Consider the following 20518-nt stretch of genomic DNA (forward strand, 5'->3'; position numbering starts at 1 on the left):
AAGATTGGCCTTGACAATACAGCCGACTCGGAACTCTAAAAATCGAGACCGAGCCCAACCGTTTAGATTGCGAAATCACACGGGAATTCTTTGTGTCTGCGAATTCTACAGGCTTCCGTGGTACAACGAGAAGCCATAATAAAGGCTAGGCGTGTCCTGTATAAATTTTACGAGTATTTTACGAACGTTTTAGCACCGTTTGCTGGCGGGGGAAAAAAATTGAGCCATTACGGAAAATAAAATCTACTACAGAAAGTCAGACCACGTTGCATTGTTGTCCTAACGCAAATGGAAATTTCGACCCGAGAATAGTACAGCATAGCCAATAGTTCGGACGAATCTGCCGAATCTGATAGAAACACGAATACTTTCGAATATAATGGATGGAGTGAAGACCTTCCGAAGGCAATCAGAACTTACTAGCTCCGGCTGGCTGTTCCTTAGATGACACCTTCTACTACGTTCAATTAGGAAACGTAATCTAATCATGAATGAAGACTGTCTTTGCGCGACCAGTAGATGAAAAAGCGTACTCTAACGCATGGTCATCATACGAAACGCTGACCAAAATCGTTAATGTTCAGACAGAAAATCCAATTACGGAACGTTATACTCTGTTATATCCCTTAATAGTTTATAAGCACCTTTACACTGTTGCTCCTAGAATACACTAGGTTGTCACATAAGAACGCCTATTGCCACTGACTAATGTTGTCACTGTACATGGTCTCAATATGTCACTTGCCAAGCTTCTCTTTTCTAAGCAACACGTGTTGTATACTCTTCCTGTTGCCAGCGTTGGGGGTAACACCGACGGCTGCAAATGAAAATATCAGAGTGTCCATTGTCAGTGATGGAACCAAATTGCAGAGCACAAAAAGAAGGACTAACTGTGGAGGACTACAGCACACACGACAACGTAAACAGAGCTGACAACGTTATTCAAACAGCAGGACCAACATCAATAAGGCCCACTATTGATGTTAGGATGAAGCCTGTTGTTTTAGATGGTCTTGTGCGTCGTTTACTGAAAAGAGAAGAGATCGGAGGAAAACAACAACATTTAAAGGGATATGCGTACGAACAAACGTATCCTCGTCGTCGGCTGTGGCGGGCAGAATCAACAGTTGGTAAGAAGGTGCGGTATGTATACAGAGAGAATACCGGGAACGAAGCGGCTTGAACGACAGGGCAATAGCCCGGATGCCACGGGCATGGCGAAGCCGCTGGCCGAAAATGGTACATTAGCCGAGGATGTGCGGGCGGCTTGAAGATATTGCTGAAGGATGAATAGATCACCCCCGGCTCGATCGTTAAAGACATCTCTAGCATCAGGAGCGGATCGGATACATTGGAAGATCGACGCCTGCTGTTACTCCTACAACGCCCGTGGTTGTATAGGACGCGTTCATTTGGCGTGATTAAGAACGTCAATAGCCGGCACACGCTGAGGACGCGAAAGCCCTGAGGGACTGAGATGGCTTTGAGTAGCCGTGGCACGCGAAAGGCTCTTTTAAAGCAGGTCAGAAAGGCTGGCAGACACGGCACTTAGCCAGTGCATACATAGCACGATTTCGGCAATGTTCTCGTCGATCCTACCCGACGAACTCTAACGTTCTTGATGACTGGATGATGGTGACGTTTAGCTAGAACGCTTCACTGCGATGTGGATCCATTGATACCGGTTATAATGTAACGACGCTAAACGATTGGCCCGGCAGTTGCTTTTGAAATTTTACTGATCTTGAAAGAGACTTAATTCCTGTCGACACCATTTTGCACGACTTCGGTGCCCTATTCTCATGATTTGTCTAGTCAAGCTCCTAACATTCCCAGTCATCCTCTAATTCTAGTCTAGCACCCCCGATGGATACGTGTTCTAGCGTTGAATTGTGACACATTCGTGTGCACTACAGCTGTAACTAACAACCAAATAAGCTTTCACGTTTAAAAACTATATAGTCGAATTAGCATAGTTTCAGTACCCTGCCCACGGCCGCTACGATTATATGTTGCATGGGCGGAGCGCCAGTTACATCACATCGACAACGTATCACGCAAAACACGGGGAAAGACGGGGCGAAAGGCAGGAGACACCCTTGTATGTTTTCGTCCCTGATGTTGGTACCGCGCAGCAGCTGCCTACAAGCAGGGATGTATATTTTGCCCACTGTTGATTTAACCTTGGGATAAAACTGCTATGGCCATTAGGCCACATCCCTCATGGAGACACGTAAGGCAAACTTTCATGTTTATACGACTTGCACAATTTATATTATCTAAGGTGATTCGACAATCGCCTACCAAAGCATGTTTCATGATCAGCCATGGCTACCCGATCGCGGGTCGAAAGAAAGAGGTGTTTTATAAAAGAAACGAATGATAAACGGGCGAACGGGCCAACTCATTAAGTGACACCGTACATGTCTTACAAACACGCCTCGTTCAGCTAACGGGCAGTACTAGCTTTCATTACCCGGTATACTATATGTAAGCCTTATTGGCGAAACGCGTACAATAAAAAGGTGACACAATTTACTGTCGCTGTACTGCATGAGCGTATATCAACGTGCAATGGTTTCAAGTACGATCTGTTAGGTAAACCACAATACAAGGAGTTTGCGAATCCGCCGCTTGAAGAAGAAGGTGAGCAGCAACTTTATTGGGAAAGGCGAATTACAGGGATCACGACAAATAATGAATCACAACCACAGGGTATATTTCAGGAGAACCGGATACCTGCTTGCGCAGATCCACTATGATACTGAACCTATTTGCTACTAAATCTATCTGCCTGACCAGAGCCATCGCTTTGAGCTGGTTTTTGTGAACTGGTGGAACGTTGTCCTAAGATGGCTTGCTTCTGAAATCGACCCAACTGGGTTTATATGTTTCCCCCGGGAACTTCATGTCCATTGATGTAAAAAATACCATGGCGACGCAAGCACCTGTGATGGCACATATATCTAAACCTATCCACTGAAATGAACAGAAATAATAACATCCTGTATTCAGCCTATATTGTGTTAAATATTAGGTCATGTACCCATCAAATGTATATTATAACTACCTTTATGGTTTTGAAAATAGCGTTAGTACGTGCGTTTAAACCATTTCTCGTGGATGCTATTAGGTTCTGTGCGACGGGATGGCTGTCGAGGATCGACAGCAACGAATCCAATCACTTGAGTTGATCAAAATAGGCACGGGGCGAAGGGCACAATCCCGAAAAGCCATGTTTGGACTATATCCTAGATCTTGACACCCATAAAAGTTATAAGTTTTCTTTGAAACTATGCTACAAGTTCTTAGACCCCGTGCCTGTGCCAGGGAGGTAAATTAATAAACGGAAAAACATAGCTTCGCCTAACATACTTATAATACATCTGTGTCTTGCCCCTCCCATTGCTTCACTGATAAAGTAGGTTCCAAACTCGGATTATTTAACATTGGATATATTCACCAATTGATTATGTCATGAATAAACTTTATTATGAATAGTGACTTCGTTCGATAAAAATCACTTTTTATTAGTTTAAAAATTTGCACTAACAACCTCGTTTAGTATTTACATTATACTATTCCTCACTTTCAAACGCTGGCTCTCCGCGGAGGTCTTTATGTCTCAAGTATAGCCTTTCCTGTGCTGCCGAGATAAAACGTTCATCTCTTTTGACCGGCGGTGCGGTGTTAGGATGGCACCATTACTGCTCTAATAATCAGTCTTTCATGAAAGTAAACGTAATCGTTTCCCTCGAATTTCAGTTACGTTAACGCACAGCCATCTCCGAAGTCGCTGAACGTTGGCCCGACTTGTATCGCTGAGAACAGTGAACTTAATGGAGTCCTTGAAGTTTCATTCCACAGTGTGGATACCAGCCGTTGAAAAAGGCTGCACGGCCCATCTGCTTGCTCATGTTTATTGAAGTTTGCCTCGTCCTGTGGTCAGAATCGTGCCTCACAGGCTTGCTCACAAGATCATTAGATAAGCAGACCGTAACGACACGCAATAGAATGGCTTTGCTTAAGTGAATGTCTTTGAGAGCGGGCGCGGCTTTAAATCTGATGAACTAACCATAAAATCAATTTTGGTCTGTATTTGAAATGTACATATTATGCATGCTTCGTATTACGCGTTCTGTTTTGGCGTCAGTGCGCTATGCGATACAAAGATAATAGACCAGACAAGCGTTCTCCCGGTATAATTACGCACATTGAGAAGAGTTTGGGGGGCATCACATACGCATTTGTATGTTTGGGCTAGACGTAATGACAGCTCTAATTTTTCATTTGGGCCCGATCTTTGCGACCGTTTGCGATCACCACTAGTATCTAGCGAAATTTTTGCACGGACACGAGGATCAGCGTCACAAATCGAACCGGTTCTATTTTTGTTCGGCGCGCCAGCCTATCACCTTTTCGTCGTTTATTGAGGACACAAAGGGGCCGATGTCTGCGGGTGCAAAGATGCGTTGCGTGTACGCGCGAAGATTCCGCGAATTACAATGACAGCTGCGGCGCCCGCTGCGACAGGAGCGCCAGTGACGGTGGGACTCTGTTAGTACTGAACCAGAACCCGTGATCAAGCTAGAAAATGGCACGTACACCAAGCCACTGACTTATTGGTAGATATATTATGGTTAAACTAGAAAGGGGGAGAAAGTGGTATGCGGCTAACCATGACCCGATAGAAACTGCTATCTAGTGCCGATAAAATGATCTCCGCGATGGTGCGCTAGAGTTTTTCTGCGGGTGAAGCTACGCCCGCTTTCTTCCAGAAGTTAGCGATGTAAGCAGTAGTACAAAAGCGATCAAATGGAAGGCATATGCTTGGCCTGCACCAGTCAAGTCTTGACTATCTATTTCTGTTGTGACCGATTCTGTTGATGGCCGGTGAGAGACTTTTTTCGCGCGGCATAATCGCGCTTCGTCGGCAGGCTGCATGAAGTGCTGAGGATCTGTTATACATAGCTGTATAACATGAACACAATCAACGGGACCTAATCAATGTACGTAGAACGAGGTTTGCGCAAAGAAAACTACGCCAAGTCTGTATTCAATATGCTACAAAATGTATTTACTTATTTATTCTAGAAAAGATGCAGGTAGCCATTTCAGATCTTATTGGACCCAGGCCACTTGTTCCAAAGTGGCTTCCATTGAATAGAGTTCTCTCTTTCCATTGCGTTCGTGCGTATGTATGGCCAATTTTTCGATGGAAGCCAACAGGTGGCTGACGACCCACTTCTCAGTAAACGAGCAATGCCACATTGAAAACTTTGATTCAGGGATGCCATTAAGCTATGAGGAGAGTTTATCTTGTGAGGGGCCTGCAATGACTTGTTTTGTCTGCTGCCTCGACTGGCATCGTAGGCTGATAATCAAAGCTAGTAATAGATGGCTCCGGCTTGAAGCACCTAAGGTCGTTGTTAGGGGCGCGCGGTCCTTTGACAGGTTTTCTCATTGAATCATTATCAGGAGAGCAGTCAGCTTCACAGCACGTAAAACCATCAGTAATGGTTGGTGAGACAGAGCCACAAATAGCAAAGGCAGCCTTCAGCTTAGCTTTGGTTGATCCGGATGGGCTATACGATCGCGTGAGACTGCCATACAGCTTCAGTTGCATCACAGCCACCCTAACAGCAAGAACGGTGGCGTCAGCAATAGCGGCAGGCTTTATATGAACCTAGTTTTCCTCCAGGCTTGCTTCTACCTTTTATAGGCGCTTTTCGCCCCAAGCAAGCCCGACGAACTTCCAAGAAGCATTAGAAATACCCGTAAATTCTCTTGATTCCCGAGCTATCTTAACGTCCTTTCTGATAACGAATACCACCTTTCCATCTTCAAAACTGGCCTCACAAGCACTCGCAGACAAGATCGGACGAGGGTAAACGTTGTGCAATGTATTCGTTTCAAGATTTAATGTCATGTTCATTTATATAGTGCCTCATAGGGAGATTAGTCTTCACTTGATCTTTTCCTGTGCGCTAGCTTCGCTAATCAATTAGATAACGGTATAATGTAGCTGATAATCGCTAGCTCCTTTTGTGCTAGTGTACTTAGTAAACGTAGCTACGTGAGCGTACCTCGTTACATTTAAACGTGTAGAACGCTGATAAACGGTTGGTGGTAACGAAAAATGACAGCTAGGTATAGACCGTGACGTAAGTGGAAAAGTTATTTCTTTGCTGACGTTAGTGCTACATACGTCCCACCTTGATAGCCCAACGCCCTGAACATGTCATATTTGATATGAGATAGATATAATTATTTTCGAAAAAGATACTTCTATAATTGAAGATAGCTACTCTTCGTAAAGCTACATAGAGCGGAGGGCGAAGCGCACAACTAATTATGTTTGTTATCGTGAATAATATATTTCTCTCCAATAAAAACAAATTTTTTCCCTGTTCCCTAGCGACTATATTCCAGTATGATTTGACTCTCTTACATCTTCAAGCGTCAAGCGGATACAAAGGCGCTCTCCAAAGCGATTTCTCCTCTGACCCGCTCTGACCATTGCAGTGACAGATCAGCTTGCTTGGTGTCGGCTTCTTCACAGTCACTCTATTCCTCTCTGTTTTTTCATGGTTCATGGCGCACTCGCGTATCATCCTCTGCCATGTTACCGTTGCCAGAATCGTGGTAGCTCTAGCAGGCGGTTATAGCAGCAGTACGACTGCTAGTAGTCATAATCAACTTTTGGAAATACTTGTCCACATATTTGGACGGCTAGCCAAGGATTGGCTCGTAGTAATGGCGGTCGTCGTATGTGCCTAGCCATTACGTAACTTAATCAATCGTGTCTAGCTCCAAGGCCTTTGAAACGTCGGCAACGACGAAAGCACTGACAAACGGACGACAACAACAACGACGCTACGAGCAAACTGGATAGCCAGCGACAACACCAGTGCTGATGGCCTCTTCCCTTTTGTCTCGTCGTATGACTCTCGCCAAAAAGCGCCTCTCGCCTAGTAGCATCTCGCCCCTCAACAACGACGTCATCGCATCGGCAAGGGTCATTTGGAGAAGGGGATGCCTTCGGGTGTTTACGGGTTAGCTGTCCCATGAGCCCACAAACAAAAGTAGTTCGCCTCGCGAGAGCGGCCAGGGTGCATCTCAGCCCGTCCCAGAATCGAAGCAGCACCTTTATCAGCAATAGTTTTCTTTTACGTAAAGCTTAAAATGGTAACATCATTAATCGGCTCCTAGCTATAACTCGCTAAACGTATACAACGTAAGCTGAAGTTTTTTTCTCGACTCCAGTATGTATAGAAATTGGTATACGATACGCTGGTTATAGAGTTGTATATATACAATGTTAAAAAAAACCTTATGGTGAATTAACGATGAAAATCGCTATCACCTCGTGGCAAATAATACAGAAACAGAGAGTGTAAAAGCCTCTATGTTTCGAATTTTATATTCGGTATCGCCGTTAGGCATTCCATTAGACGGCTGGCTCCCAGAACCCAGGCAAAGTACGTTACTTACTAAGCTATCACGGAGACAACGATATACCGCCTGTAAATATAATAAAACCTGTGACTTGTCCAATAGACACTTCTGGGTTGGTTTATTTGAGACAATTTACCTTCTGAAACCGCTTCTCGGCACACTGATCTCTACCAAGGATAATCTGATCATTCTATAGTAATAATGTATGGTGAATAGGGTTCATAGGTTCATTATTTGCACGATAGACATGGGGCGTCGACGTACCTAACTAAAAAGGGGCCGGAGCAGACGCGATTCTCAAATATACAGCGTACAAATTGTAAGTCAATGAATCAGTATAGAACTGATTGATCGTAGCATCGTTCCAGGATACCTTCTGTAGCAGCCTGTTACGTTGCTATTGTTGTTTTGGACACCGTTTTGAAATGCGAGGATAATGAGCGCCAAAGGTTTATATCGCTGAAGACAACACCGTCCACCTAGTTGGTAATCGATGAGCGTAATAGCGGCTGTACGAGTAGCAGTAACTGTGACGCTGGTGACGCCGTATGATCATAGAGTGTAAATAAACGGCAAACATGTGTTAACTATCTAGCAACGTTATCGATGGGCAAACAGGTTGCAGGTGACGGATCGGCTTGGTATTAACATACCTTTCTACCGTAGCAGGTAAAATCAGAAAAGCACAGCATAATAGCCCCACATTGCAGGTTTGCTTAGCCCAGTCCATTTACTAAATGACGCTCCCTTTAGTATCTAGATACAAACCGGTGTTTTCCTATTTCGGACTTCCGCTGCTTTATAGAGTGACATCGACAGAATCATACCTAACAGCAGACGAATATACTTATCCACCTATGCTAACAAGCGGAAAAGACAAACTGGTTGGCCTAATCGGCCGGGGCATAAAGCGTCACACGTCCTATTAAGCAGTATTTATGTGCATATACTATAGCGAATACACCGCCCAGGGTAGAATGATTCGGATAGACTACCACTAGAATAGACTAGATATGCTAGATAGAAATCGCTTGACGGACATATACGTACATGTACCCTATACAGATGTAAAGCAAAGGCCCACACACTGTCAATGACGTTTCGTTCATTTTATATATATATATATATATACGGAGAGAGAGCGAGAGAAAGCAACCGCCGATACAAATATCTTGCCGCATTTTTCTAGTTACCCAAATAAAAGTATATACATAAAGCACAGAATATTTCATGTTCTTGTAAACTCCTAAAAGTGTCATGACCCTCTATTTGAATGGGTTTGCTAGCCAGCTAGCTTCTTATCTACGAAAGAAAGAGACCTGATTACATCTACGAATATGCGTTTTGTCCTAAGGACGCGTGGAGGGGACTGGCGTGATCGTTGTTGTTCTCGTAATCCCAAAACAAGTCTAGCCAAATAGGTGACTGTGCTCGAATGCGCTCAAGTGCTATACTAGATTGGCCTCATGGGGTTCCTCCGACATGGAACCAATATATTTTATTCTCTTTCCTTTGCCATTTTACTGTATGGAAGCGCGGCTACGGAAACCCAACCAGTACTCGGTATATTTTTTTTGTTCGTATGAACCTCACAATGGTTCTCTCATAGGAACTGTATAACTGCGGAGCGGAATAGATAGATCTCAAAGTTTGGAAAAAGGCTAATTTTAAGTATGCACTGAGAAAGAGTATTTGGATATATAATAGACATTGTTATACCTCTATGATGTGTGGAAATATTGTCTAGTTAGTTTAAATTTTTTGCAGGTCCAGGCAGTTTTCCTCCTTCCTCATCGATAGTTTCGATTCCGTTTTTCGCCTTTTTTCTTGTGTCCGGCATCGATAACACAAACATTTTTGAATGAATGTCAGATTTAGCAAATAATCGGTATCGCAGTAACATTCATAGACTAAAGGATTAGCCGGTAAGCGTGGATATTGGGCCAGCTGACCAGTAGTGACATGGGCTCCTTCGACGGAATTAGCACTGTCTGGTCCTATATCTAGATAGATATCATCGAAACAACTGCCGACAGAGATAGATGACAGATCCGTTCTAAACGAAAAAACTCTTTTGGTGCTAGGTACGCCGCAGTGGCTGTCGAAATATTCATGCCCAAAGAGTATGAGAGGGAACGCTCTATCGGGGACGGGTGTTTCTACATTTTTATTGAGCTGACACAACAGCGACATCGAAATGGAATTAGTAACTAGGCAGAAAGCCTCAAACCCATTTATATATAAGAGTCTGTCTCTTGGTATGTTTTCTCGCGCTGGATCACGTAGGCTGTTGATAGAATTTCGTCCTTCCTTGCGATGCTGTTACACTCATTTCTGCAACCCCTAACTGGGACTCCAATCCGAATCCTATCGGGATTGGTCCTCACTTCTATGAGCCATGTTGACTGTTGTTACTTCAGCCTGTTTTGTCAGCTCCACGTGATCCTTTTACTAACCGGCAACGACGCGGAGCCGTCATAGATGGCTGGGAATGGGCACATGGGTAAACTTAGACTCGCAGTAGGCGTAGATCGACGACCACGTACCTCGCTAAGATCTGATGTCCGTTTTGAGCAATAGGCGGCGCCATGGTTTGTTTACTGCTAATGTTAAAATAGCCATTTCTTTTGCTCATTCGCGCGGTCATTTTGTATGATGAGCATTTGCTGATTTTCCTTTTTCCCTCTTATTTAACCTTCGAGCGTTCGTTCGTTGGCGCCTGATTCTAATATTGTACTAGGCCGCATTTCACGAAAGTTACGAAAGTTTTTCTTAAAGGCTAAGTCAACTTTATCTAATGATGTTATGGCGAATTCACTTACTTCCTGTGACAGCCACCTGACGATTCGCTTTGTTAACGAACTACAGTACGGTATCTCTTCTAAAAATGGCCGATGCGTATATAGTTGTTGTTACTTCTGGCGTTTACGGCCCACTCTAGAGCTGGACTCACACTGACAGTTCCGATCGTTATCCTGCTAAGTCCGAAAATGATCAGAGAGAAAAAAGTTCTTTTGCGTGTAGTGTTTTTGACTTTGCTGTGAAGGCTTTTCCAGGTTTGACAATCTGCCATTATTAGAAGGTTTTTTTTGTACGTATCTGAGGTAAAAGTGGATCCTGTACATACGCTATTGATGTTTTCTTTGTTTGACGTTGCTACATACTTGCATATATGCACTGAACTAGTAAGCGCTGGCACAGTCACAAGCATTTACAACTGAATTTATGATAACAATAATGCTCAAAGTAAAGATCAATTTGTCTCAGTTGTACATAAGGGATGGCAAAAGTATCCATCAGTCTAGTCGCAAACCCAAACAGAGAGGCAAAGAATACAAAAGTGCTGCGATAATACGAGTATATACAATGTTAGCCATGTACGTAATTGGGGAGTTTGTGGTGCCTGCGTCCTTACTCTGCGAAGTTTAATTCAAGACAGTATTCCTCGCAGCTTCTAGTTAAGACGGTTACGTACCAGGATCGTGACGTCCAGTACTATGGAAATCGTCAGTCTTCCAATGACCGATTGAGGCATGAACCCGTTTGTTCGAGACGCTCCCGTTACGATGTTCTCCTTAGCCAAGCAGAAGATAAAATAGCTACGCTGACACTAAATGATGTTTAATGTTGTTGCAATTGAAAAAAAAAACATCTTAATGCTGTATTATCGCTACGGTCATCATATTTATCTTCAAATCGACTTTTATATGAAAAAGGACATATTGTTTGTCTTTGAAAGCTATTCAACTCAACCATGAAAATAGGTTTTTTGCCATCCTTGCTTTACATTGTATCGTGCTATTGGATTGGTATAACGTCATTTGCAAAAAAAAAGCTGTAGGGACCATCAGTGGGTAGAATCTATATATCTATATACCCACTGATGTAGTATACGATCGGAGGATCCGTTGCCACTCCACTGAATTCAATTTACTAACCTGTAAATATTTATTCGATAAAATGATTGCAGCGGGTAGCCTGCCAAGCACCCAGCGTGTTCTGCATCTGTTTAGAGGACCTATGTAGAGCCTTTGGCCAATACTCGCCACCCCCTTAACCATGTGTCAGCAGTTCTACGAAATGTAATTTGCGGTATCCGTAATTATTCGCTTTGACAATAGCCACAATAAATATAACACCAAAGGTCGCGTATCTGTAGAGATCGGTCGGCTGGTCGCTAACTCGCTATATTTCTACGGGTCTCTACCTATAGAAACAGAGCGTTATGGGTCTGTTTCAGCTGTGACAGTTGTAATACAGCGGAAAAAATAAATCCCAGAGGCCAAACTCACCTATCAAGTACGCACAGCACGTGTCCGACAGTGGGGTTTGGTGATTTTAAGCCCAGTTGATGACAGCGAAGTAGGCTTGGTGAGACTGATCGCCCGGCGATTTGTTAATAAATTTTTTACTCAGATGATACCCCGTGGTGGAGAAAAAAGGAGGTGAGACAGCCGACTCGACAGCCAGCGCGGTTCCACTATTCGCACCACGTTCCCGTGACTAACGCCTTTCACAGTTTCCTGCCCCGTTAGGAAAAACACTAGCAAATTTCTTTCTGTTTAATTTTGTGTGGTATATATATATATATATTAAAAAGTCGCTGTATCCACGCGATGGTAGAGGGGCTCATGCTTGCTTAACCGGCGTGAAATTGCTATCTCGTGCGTGGTACGTATCTTGGTACGATGTATTGAATAATTAGAAGCTTTTTTTAGCTACAGTTGGTGAGGATTAGTTTTTACGCCTTACCTACGCTCTCGGAGTTATAACAATAATGAGGAGATAACATCATAAAGCTAAAGTTGATGAGGCTTAATTGTGTCACTACGATAGACGATGGCGTTTTCATTAAGCAAGAGTTAGAGGGCCACGTTATTTATGTATTTTATAATTTACGCTTGCAATTTAGGGTGTAAGTTCATAAGCTGTTTCCTGAATAGATGGTGGTACGCAACTCAAGTGAAAGAATAGTTGGGATGAATTCCTGCTATTATCCATCTTTTCTGTTCAGTTCCCAGAGTTTTCTATTTCCATTGCAGTGGGCTGAATGTAAGAGTTTCTTGGCTGTAGTGTTTATCTAGATATCCTTGTATCACTATCTACCGCTGCGAGATAATGCAGCACACGACCCAAAAGCCAGCACTTCATTTTTGGGTAAAGGCCGCTTGTCCTCTTCGTGGCGTTAGGTAGCGTTAGCTAGAGAGCTAGGCGAAATGATTTCAACATAAAACCATCGCCACAATTGTGGGTTGCCGCTACCCCCGCTGTTGTAAAAATCTTCACTGGCATGTGGTGAAAGCGTACGGCAAATACGAGACAGATACCATCGTAGTATAACAATTGCACTCGAATAGAGGTTATTCTTTCTATCCGGTTTGCTTCCATCTTCTTTTCTCTGGTGGATGGTCTAGTTCGTAATGTTACGATCTAGAACAGTGGTGAAACAAAAAAAAAGCTGACGCTCGAATACGACACTAAGGCTTTCATTCGCAACGTATACGTGCGCGGTTTACGGTGCAGCAACAGGACGTCGATATTTGTTTGATAGAAATGATTTGCTGGAAAAGATATGATATGACGATAAGATGCTACTGAATACTAACATACAAACAGACGTGAGTAGGATTAGTCCATATTGGCGTCGACCAAAGTGTTGTTGTCTTCGCTGTACTCTAGTTCTTTTTGGTGGAGATGTTCGTAACAGACGGTGGTACAAGTGATTTTTCTGGGCCATACTCGCATTTGGCACCATCCATTACCCGTGAACATGCCCGTTCTTTCCGCGGACATTGGGACCCTCAACGACTTAACCGTTTACCGTCTGCTTGGACATAGCTAATATTTGCAACAATCTTCTTCATCATACAACATCATTCAGAAGCAATTTTAAATTTCCAGCTCCTTAATTTATACGAGTCAGGATTTTTCTGCAGTAACAACCTGTCATAAAATCATCCGGGTGATAATGAGCAGCATGGGCTGCAGTATCCTTAATTCTATTTATCTACTTGGCTATAGTTGGACATGATTGTGGAGTTTAAAAAATCGACAAAAATTTGCTTTTGTTAACGGCACCTTTTATGAGGTACCAGTTCAGGGAGGTTTTTCGACCATATCCATCAGATAGTTCCTAATGGTTGAACTTGTCTGTTTGGACTTCATGATAGACACTTCGTCGAAAATATTATCATTATTATCAGCAGCATAATTCTGAGCGGTCAATGGACGCACAGTCTTATCGATAGTTACTAGTGCCTTCACCCTGCTACAGAATCGATTCAATATGTCCACTATAGAACAATACTGATTCGGGTAATCCAAACGGTCTTCCCACAAAGCTTGAACAACTCGTAGCGTCATTAGCGGATTCCGACGTTGAGGCAGGCGTTTAAGTTATATGCGGGGGAGGTATTTGCAACCAACTTATTGATTCACTTTTGTTTGTGGGGTTTTGCACTGACCGTCAACGCTAGATTCTCTATCGTCGTAATTTCCCTTTGGTCGCACAACGCCAGTAGTGTTGAATGCGTTTGCTAATAGCAAGCAAATGGTGAACTTCGTGGGGGCAAGACTGAGATCAGTGCGTTTTTTATCCGTTTGGGTTTGATACGGTCTTCGAGACACCAGCGATGTGACCACGTCTAGAAATTACTGTGAGGACACCAAAACCGTGTTGGCCTGTGGGAACTTCTCGGATCGATATTGCCGATACTTTCCAACTGGAAGCGCTATGAGATAGCATGGATAGTGGTCAGCATTAACCGATAGATAAAGTCATTACGAGCTGCGAGATTTTCGTAAGGTCGTATAGATTCTATCGATTGAAACTGGCAGACGTGTATAATGCAAGCGATGGATTCGTAAGTTTTTTTTTCCAATTTTGTTTCTCTAGCTCTTCCAAAGTGTGCCTGTATTCGTTAAATAATATTGAATTTTTAGATTAAAAAAAATTTTAATAATACAGAATGAATGAAATGATTTAATGGCTAACCTACGATACAGATAGATTTTGTAGACTCTCAGCCTTCCGGCGAATGCTTATCAGATATAGTCTGTACCAAACATATAATATTGCTTATTACAGTACTTATGTTATTTAAATATTAACCTAATATCATTAATGTACATATTATTAAAGGTTTCGTAAAGTGTAGCATTTGTTTTCGGACACGTAAAAGCAGGTTCGGGCCTTACGACGGCATCATGATTAGAACGTAGAGGGTCGACCAAAATACCTCGTAACTCATTGAACCCTGATCCAACAGCGTCAGCGGAATAATGGCCATAATCTAATCTTCGAGATAATGAAAACTGAACGTACCGTTTTACTAACTCTGCGGATTTAGCAGCTGGCTATTGTAGTGTCATCATGCGGCAGCCGATGACAACAACAACAACAACAACGAGCTACTTTCGTTGGCAAACGAGAGACAGTCCATACATTGTCTTGACATCGAGTCACCTTTGTACATAGTGCTTAACGACGATACTTTTAACCGGAAACGGATCTGTCTAACCACAGATCCTGGTGCACATCTTCACGTCTGTGAATAGATAATGACGATTAACATGGTAATACGTATCAATGTATATATTAATTTCTATATTATTAATCTATTAATTTCTGCATTTTAATACCGATTAAGCTGGGCAACTGCCGCCATTTGCAACGTCCTTCAGTCAAAATTTCGGCTTAAACAGACATGTTTGTATTGGAATAATTTCTAATTGATGCTATATTCCGACTACACTGCACTGCTTTACGGTGTATATGTACCAAAATATACCAAAACTCAGCAAAGTTTTCTGTGCAAATTACGCTCGTGCTAAGCAGGCGTTATTGACATACACATGTTGATGGCCAGTGAAAAGTTTTTTTATGTTTCGGCGCTGTTCCTTGTTGTTACCCTCACGTTACCTGCTCCCCACTTGCTCCACAGTGGAACTGATAAAGAATAGGACTAGTTGGTGTTTCTTTGGCTTTGCTCTGGTGATCCTGACGGCGGACTACGTCACGTTAGGTGAGTGTTGTCCAAAGGCGACAAGACGTCGACACGCACAGAATGTGACTTTCTGCGACTCTGTGGTTGCTATATAGATGGTCCCCAGTGCCGCTGCAGCCCCATCTGCTGTCCACCAGAGGGCAGAACCAAAATCGTAGTGAATTCCCTGGTGAGACAGCGAGCAAACCAATGGGCCGTGCACTATCACAGTACGTGCCCGACGTGCAAAAATAGAGAAAAAAGAGAAATACGAACACAACTCGCAGGTCGGTTTATGGAGTGCTAGACCGGAGATGCCATTCAAACCATAGGCAGTGGGCCTGTTTGCTTTAGGATAACGGACAACACACACGGAGTAGAACAGCAGGTCCGAGGCTAGACCTCGGCTGCTACTGCTCTAGAGCGTACTGCACGTACATACATACCACTAATAACGTTACAATGTAAAGGCGAAGAGCAACGATCTACAAATACAACCTTACTCGGTAGGGGTTCGAACAAGGGGTGCTTAAATATCTTCTAGGGCAAGAGGAAATCTGAAGGCCTGTATGTATAACCTCTATATTTCTTCTTCTTCTGATACGTGTACAAATACGTGTATACGTTTTATGCTAATGTGTCAACTTGTCTAATGCATGGCGTGAAGAGAAAGCGTTTAAATGTTCTGGGAGTCAATGATCTTCCTGGGTGCATGTCGAACTACGGGTGAAACCTACTTAGCTCGGAGAGCACTATGACACGCTGGTGTCCCAAGCATAAGGACCAAATCAGGAAACATTTGAGCTGTAGTCCAAGCTATCACCAACATGGCAGGTATCCTTGTACCACACTTGGACTTCAATAGGTTTGTTCCTATGCAAGCGTATGCATACATGAGTCATTGCTTCCTCCCCTACAGGAAAAAGCGCATCGTATGTTTAGCAGATATCACGAAACTAAACTATCGTGAGTTTATGCTCAAAAACGCTAAATTTCTCTCGCTTACGTCAATTTCCGTTCTGTTTCATACGCGTTTTTTGGTATATCAAAACTGTGTCGCTGGTCATGTTGTTTTGGACATTTTATATTCTTACTGATAAGCTTATACGTATGCGATGGAATATATAGGCATGACGAGGTGATCTGTTCGCCGGCTAATCTCACTGATCTCGTTAGTCGTTTCCATTCACATCTAACAAAACAGCAGCTGATAAAATGATTTAATGTCGACTTTGTCTTCTGGCTCTGACATACAGCATTCTAGTGACGCTTAATGGTATCTTCTTTTAGCGTGTAGCACTGACCAAGGGCCTTTTGTGCTGCCCTGTTGGAATTCTGTTTACCAACTTGGCAGCTGCGACCGCACAACGATACTCTCACGTTTCTTCGACAGATCGGTGCCCCAGTCGTAGCAGACACTGGCTTAGCAATATAGAGAAAAGGGGCAATAAGCTTGGCACTACCAGCACCGGTCTAGGCAGTTGGTGTATGTGCGTCATTACGCCATCTTTTTTTCGTTATTTGCAACGTCGCAACCTTATAATTTGCGCTCGACTACTTAGCTCTTTTTTCTATTCGCATCATCATAGCTCAGGTGGGCTCGAGCTGGCGAGTCACGGTGACCGACTGACACAGCGCTTACATGGTCATACGAGAAATACGTAGAGTAAAATCGTTTTCAGTAGCGAACGTCGCGGTAGCGCCGGTCACGGCGGCGATAGTGCTAACGTACTATCTAACATGCTCATACCGGTTTCTGGCAGGACGCCAGCAATAAACGACGGACCAAACGGAAGTTCTCCCTATGCCTGAGTGCATACGACGACATTCGTTCTGCGCTTGCTATTCCTAGCAAAAGCCTGCTACCATTGCACCATCAACATCAGCAATCAGATCGCTTGCGCTAATGGTGGCAGCAGCAACAGCGGCAGCCTGGTGAGGCCTCACTGTCCCTGAAGTGGCGGCGCAAGGCACGCGCTCGGCAACGCTGGAACGACCCTAGACGGTGTCTGTGATAGCTACTTTTTTTCACCTTTTGAGGGTGTTTACCGCTGGCAAGGCCAGTAGTATGAGTTGCGAGGCGAGGCTAAATTGGTTAGTACCGCTGAGCGGGCGACGAACTTTGACAGCGGCAGACCGTAGAACGGCAGTAGTAAATGAGTGAATGCCAGTGTACGAACAGTATACTAAGCATGCTCCTACCATACACCCGGGCACGCGCAAGAGGATAGATTCAACTTAAAGGTCCGCGCCGAAAGAGTGTATCAACCACAGCTAATAACCACCCTGAAAAAGTTGTGGGCAGTATCGTCCACGCACGCGGAAAGCAGCAACCGAGCGTTGCACGCGCCGGAAACAATAGTAGCGCTCCATCGCTCCGACTGCCGTTGCCGCAGCTGCTGACATGGTAGTATTTTCTTTCTGTTGATGCACGTTCTACCGACGTTCTTGTCGCAAAGCATTCTAGTAGTCTGATGGAAGCTGAAAAATGCCTGCTTCCACCTACGCACTAAATGTAGTTACTATAAAAGCATAGAGCGTTGTCTATTAAACAACGTGGCCGTACTATCTGCTTCTGCCGCTATTGTCGGCCACATATCTTCTTTGTAAACGCATTTGATAGCAGGTACATCTGTTACTGGCGCTATGGCCATCCTCATCGAGGCCTAGATTTCGAAACAATGGACGCCTGTCAGGTTAGCCTTGGCAGACGCCCTCGCGTGTCTCTATCGATTGCTATAGTATTGAGGCTCGTTGGGTAGCTGGTATGTTAGACTTTTAATTTTCTCGACATCGTCACACCAAACTCTATAAGCTAATTGTTTTCAGAGAACGTACAATCATCAATACGAGGGTCGTAACTCCTCGTACAACCGTGCCTTCTATAGCCACTTGTGAAACCTTTTCATAGGCGTTCCTCTATTCTTTTCATCTGTGTCTCTTTCGGTCGCATTTCTGTCGATTTACTGCTCTTCGATCATGAGAGCAACGCACCAAATAATGTCTTTCGAATATTTGGCAAATGCATGCGTAAGTCTTGTCGCTCCCCTTTTCAGCGCTGTTCTTTCGCCAGACAGCTACCGGCGTACAAGCTAACTGCACGAGACACTGTCGAGTAACGCACGCACGTCGCTTCAAGCACAGATAGCACCTGCGTAGAGCGTGAAAGGCCGAAAGAAGAGAGATAGAGCTACACATAGATAAATAGAACGAGACAGAGTAGCTTGTGTCAACAGGCTGACAGAGCGTGTGGAAGCAAAAACAATTAGCGTACGGGCCGCATTTGCCGTCCGCTGCTTGTTCGTCGTTGCTGCACCGGACGGACCGGTCCGTTGTGGTGGTTGTGATTTGCTTAGCGCAGTGACGCCGTACTGGTGTCCTCAATAGAAGATATGTGTCCGGATGTCATTTTGATTGACGTTTCAGAGATAACCCGCTTGGCGTCTATGGCTGTCTCTATTGATGGAGAAGGTGGGACACGGCAGGGGCTGATAACGCGGACAGGACGTAGGAGAATGTGAGCGACATCCTCTAACAGCTGCGCCATCAGCAACAGTTGCGGCCGTGGTGCCGGTTGCATTGGCTTTGTAGCCCAACAACTGGCCCGACCCGCCCACAGAGAACAACAGTCAGGCAGCCAGCCGCCTCTTTTTCTTCGGTCAGCTGACCAAGCGACGGGTGAGGAGTCAGACGATGGTAGTCCAGTCGAATACAGCCGAAACGGCTAGACCGTAGCGGCGGATGTTGTTGTCTTTGTATTTCGCGATGTTACCGTGCCATTGCAGGTAGATGGAGACTACGAGGGAGAAATCAAGACAAGATTGCGAAAAACAAGCGGAACGAGGTAATGATAAGGTTATGCCTTTAGCCCTTGTCGAACGGAATAAACAATGTGAGACACACAGCATCTGCCAGATTCGTGTTTGCGAACTTCGTTGGCCTGGGAGCGGTTTCAAAAAGAAGCAAAAAAAAAAAGGGCTTCCAAATAGAAATGAGAAGGTGGGGTGATTAAATCGAACAAGAGAAGTACCGTGCGATTTCAGAAGTATGTAAGAAATGGGAGAGTCCATTCGTAGACCCATCTGTGCTAAGGAATATTGTTTGTTTCATTATTATAGTTACTCGGCTGGGTTTTAACTGACGTTGGGGGGCGTATGAAAGGGAACTACATATGTAACGATGTATATTATAGATGCGCATGTAGATGTAGCATTTCTCATCAGCTGACAACCATTAAGAGAGGTTTCGTAACCAGGTGTTGGTATTTCATCAATGGTGCGGCAAGTTAGCGGAAGAGGATAGCTCAGTGTCGCTGCCGTTTGTGCCTCGCCAATGAACAAATGCAAATTAGGAGCTTGCTGGAATCGTTATTAAATTGCTGGACACGGGACGCAGCATGACTCTGTGGCTTTTGCTTGAATTTCGCTACTGAAGTCGATCATCGGCGGTGAAAGGGGGCGAAGATCTCGTGATAATCTGATGTGATTTGGGATGGCCAGCACTTGATACCCGCGCGGTATGAGGAAAGTTACTTAACGCAGCGGAGCAACCGACTGTTCGGGACTGGAGTCGCAGGGAAGGGAATTAAGTTGGGCGGTGAAGTTTCCAAACACTCCCACTAATGTTTTCTAAGGCTAACCCCTTCCCAGAAAATATGGTTAATGTACGATTACTACTACGTACAGGCATTCAGAACGAAAGGAAAGACTATGTATATATGCAAATAGTCCAATTACCTATTTACTCACGTATGTATACGTGTGTAACCCTGCGTCAGCGGTAGGGACCGTGTCCGCCTGCAGTTATAATTGGCAAGCAAGCAAGCAACCAACCATTTCGATATGCATGGGAGCATGTGCAGGGATTTAGACGTAGTACTTATGCAGATACACACGTTTAGTCGGTCGAGATAATGGTCTAGTATAATGGTCTATAAGTGAAAGAATCAACTTAAAATGAACTAAAAATTAAAAAATACATTTGGGCTTCAAGAGAGGCAAGAATAAAGAATGCTTGAGCAAAGATTTGAGTTTGTTGTTCCTTTCCTATAATGTCTGTATGTTATTTAGCGTTTG

General features: G+C 44.0%; 1 protein-coding gene across 10 annotated transcripts in view; it reads left to right on the forward strand.

Annotated features, from left to right (window-relative positions):
- Window positions 1–20518, forward strand: part of LOC111264851 (uncharacterized) — a 61237-nt gene that overhangs the window by 32512 nt on the left and 8207 nt on the right. The window contains exon 1 of one of the 10 annotated variants that reach the window (XM_022841062.2): window positions 1706–5009. The exons of 5 other annotated variants lie outside the window; for them this stretch is intronic. Coding sequence is in view for 1 of the 5 variants with exons in the window: in XM_022841060.2 (XP_022696795.1) it covers window positions 15019–15033 (15 nt within the window). In the remaining 4 variants the exon portion in view is untranslated. Of the gene's footprint in view, window positions 1–1705; window positions 5010–7732; window positions 8128–8767; window positions 14322–14913; window positions 15034–18225; window positions 19288–20518 lie in introns of those variants that run through there. 4 more of the 10 variants (XM_086970228.1, XM_022841065.2, XM_022841060.2 and 1 more) reach the window with 4 other exon arrangements.

The sequence above is a fragment of the Varroa jacobsoni genome, unplaced genomic scaffold (assembly GCF_002532875.2).
Source record: "Varroa jacobsoni isolate VJ856 unplaced genomic scaffold, vjacob_1.0 scaffold_905, whole genome shotgun sequence".
NCBI classification, from domain to species: domain Eukaryota; kingdom Metazoa; phylum Arthropoda; class Arachnida; order Mesostigmata; family Varroidae; genus Varroa; species Varroa jacobsoni.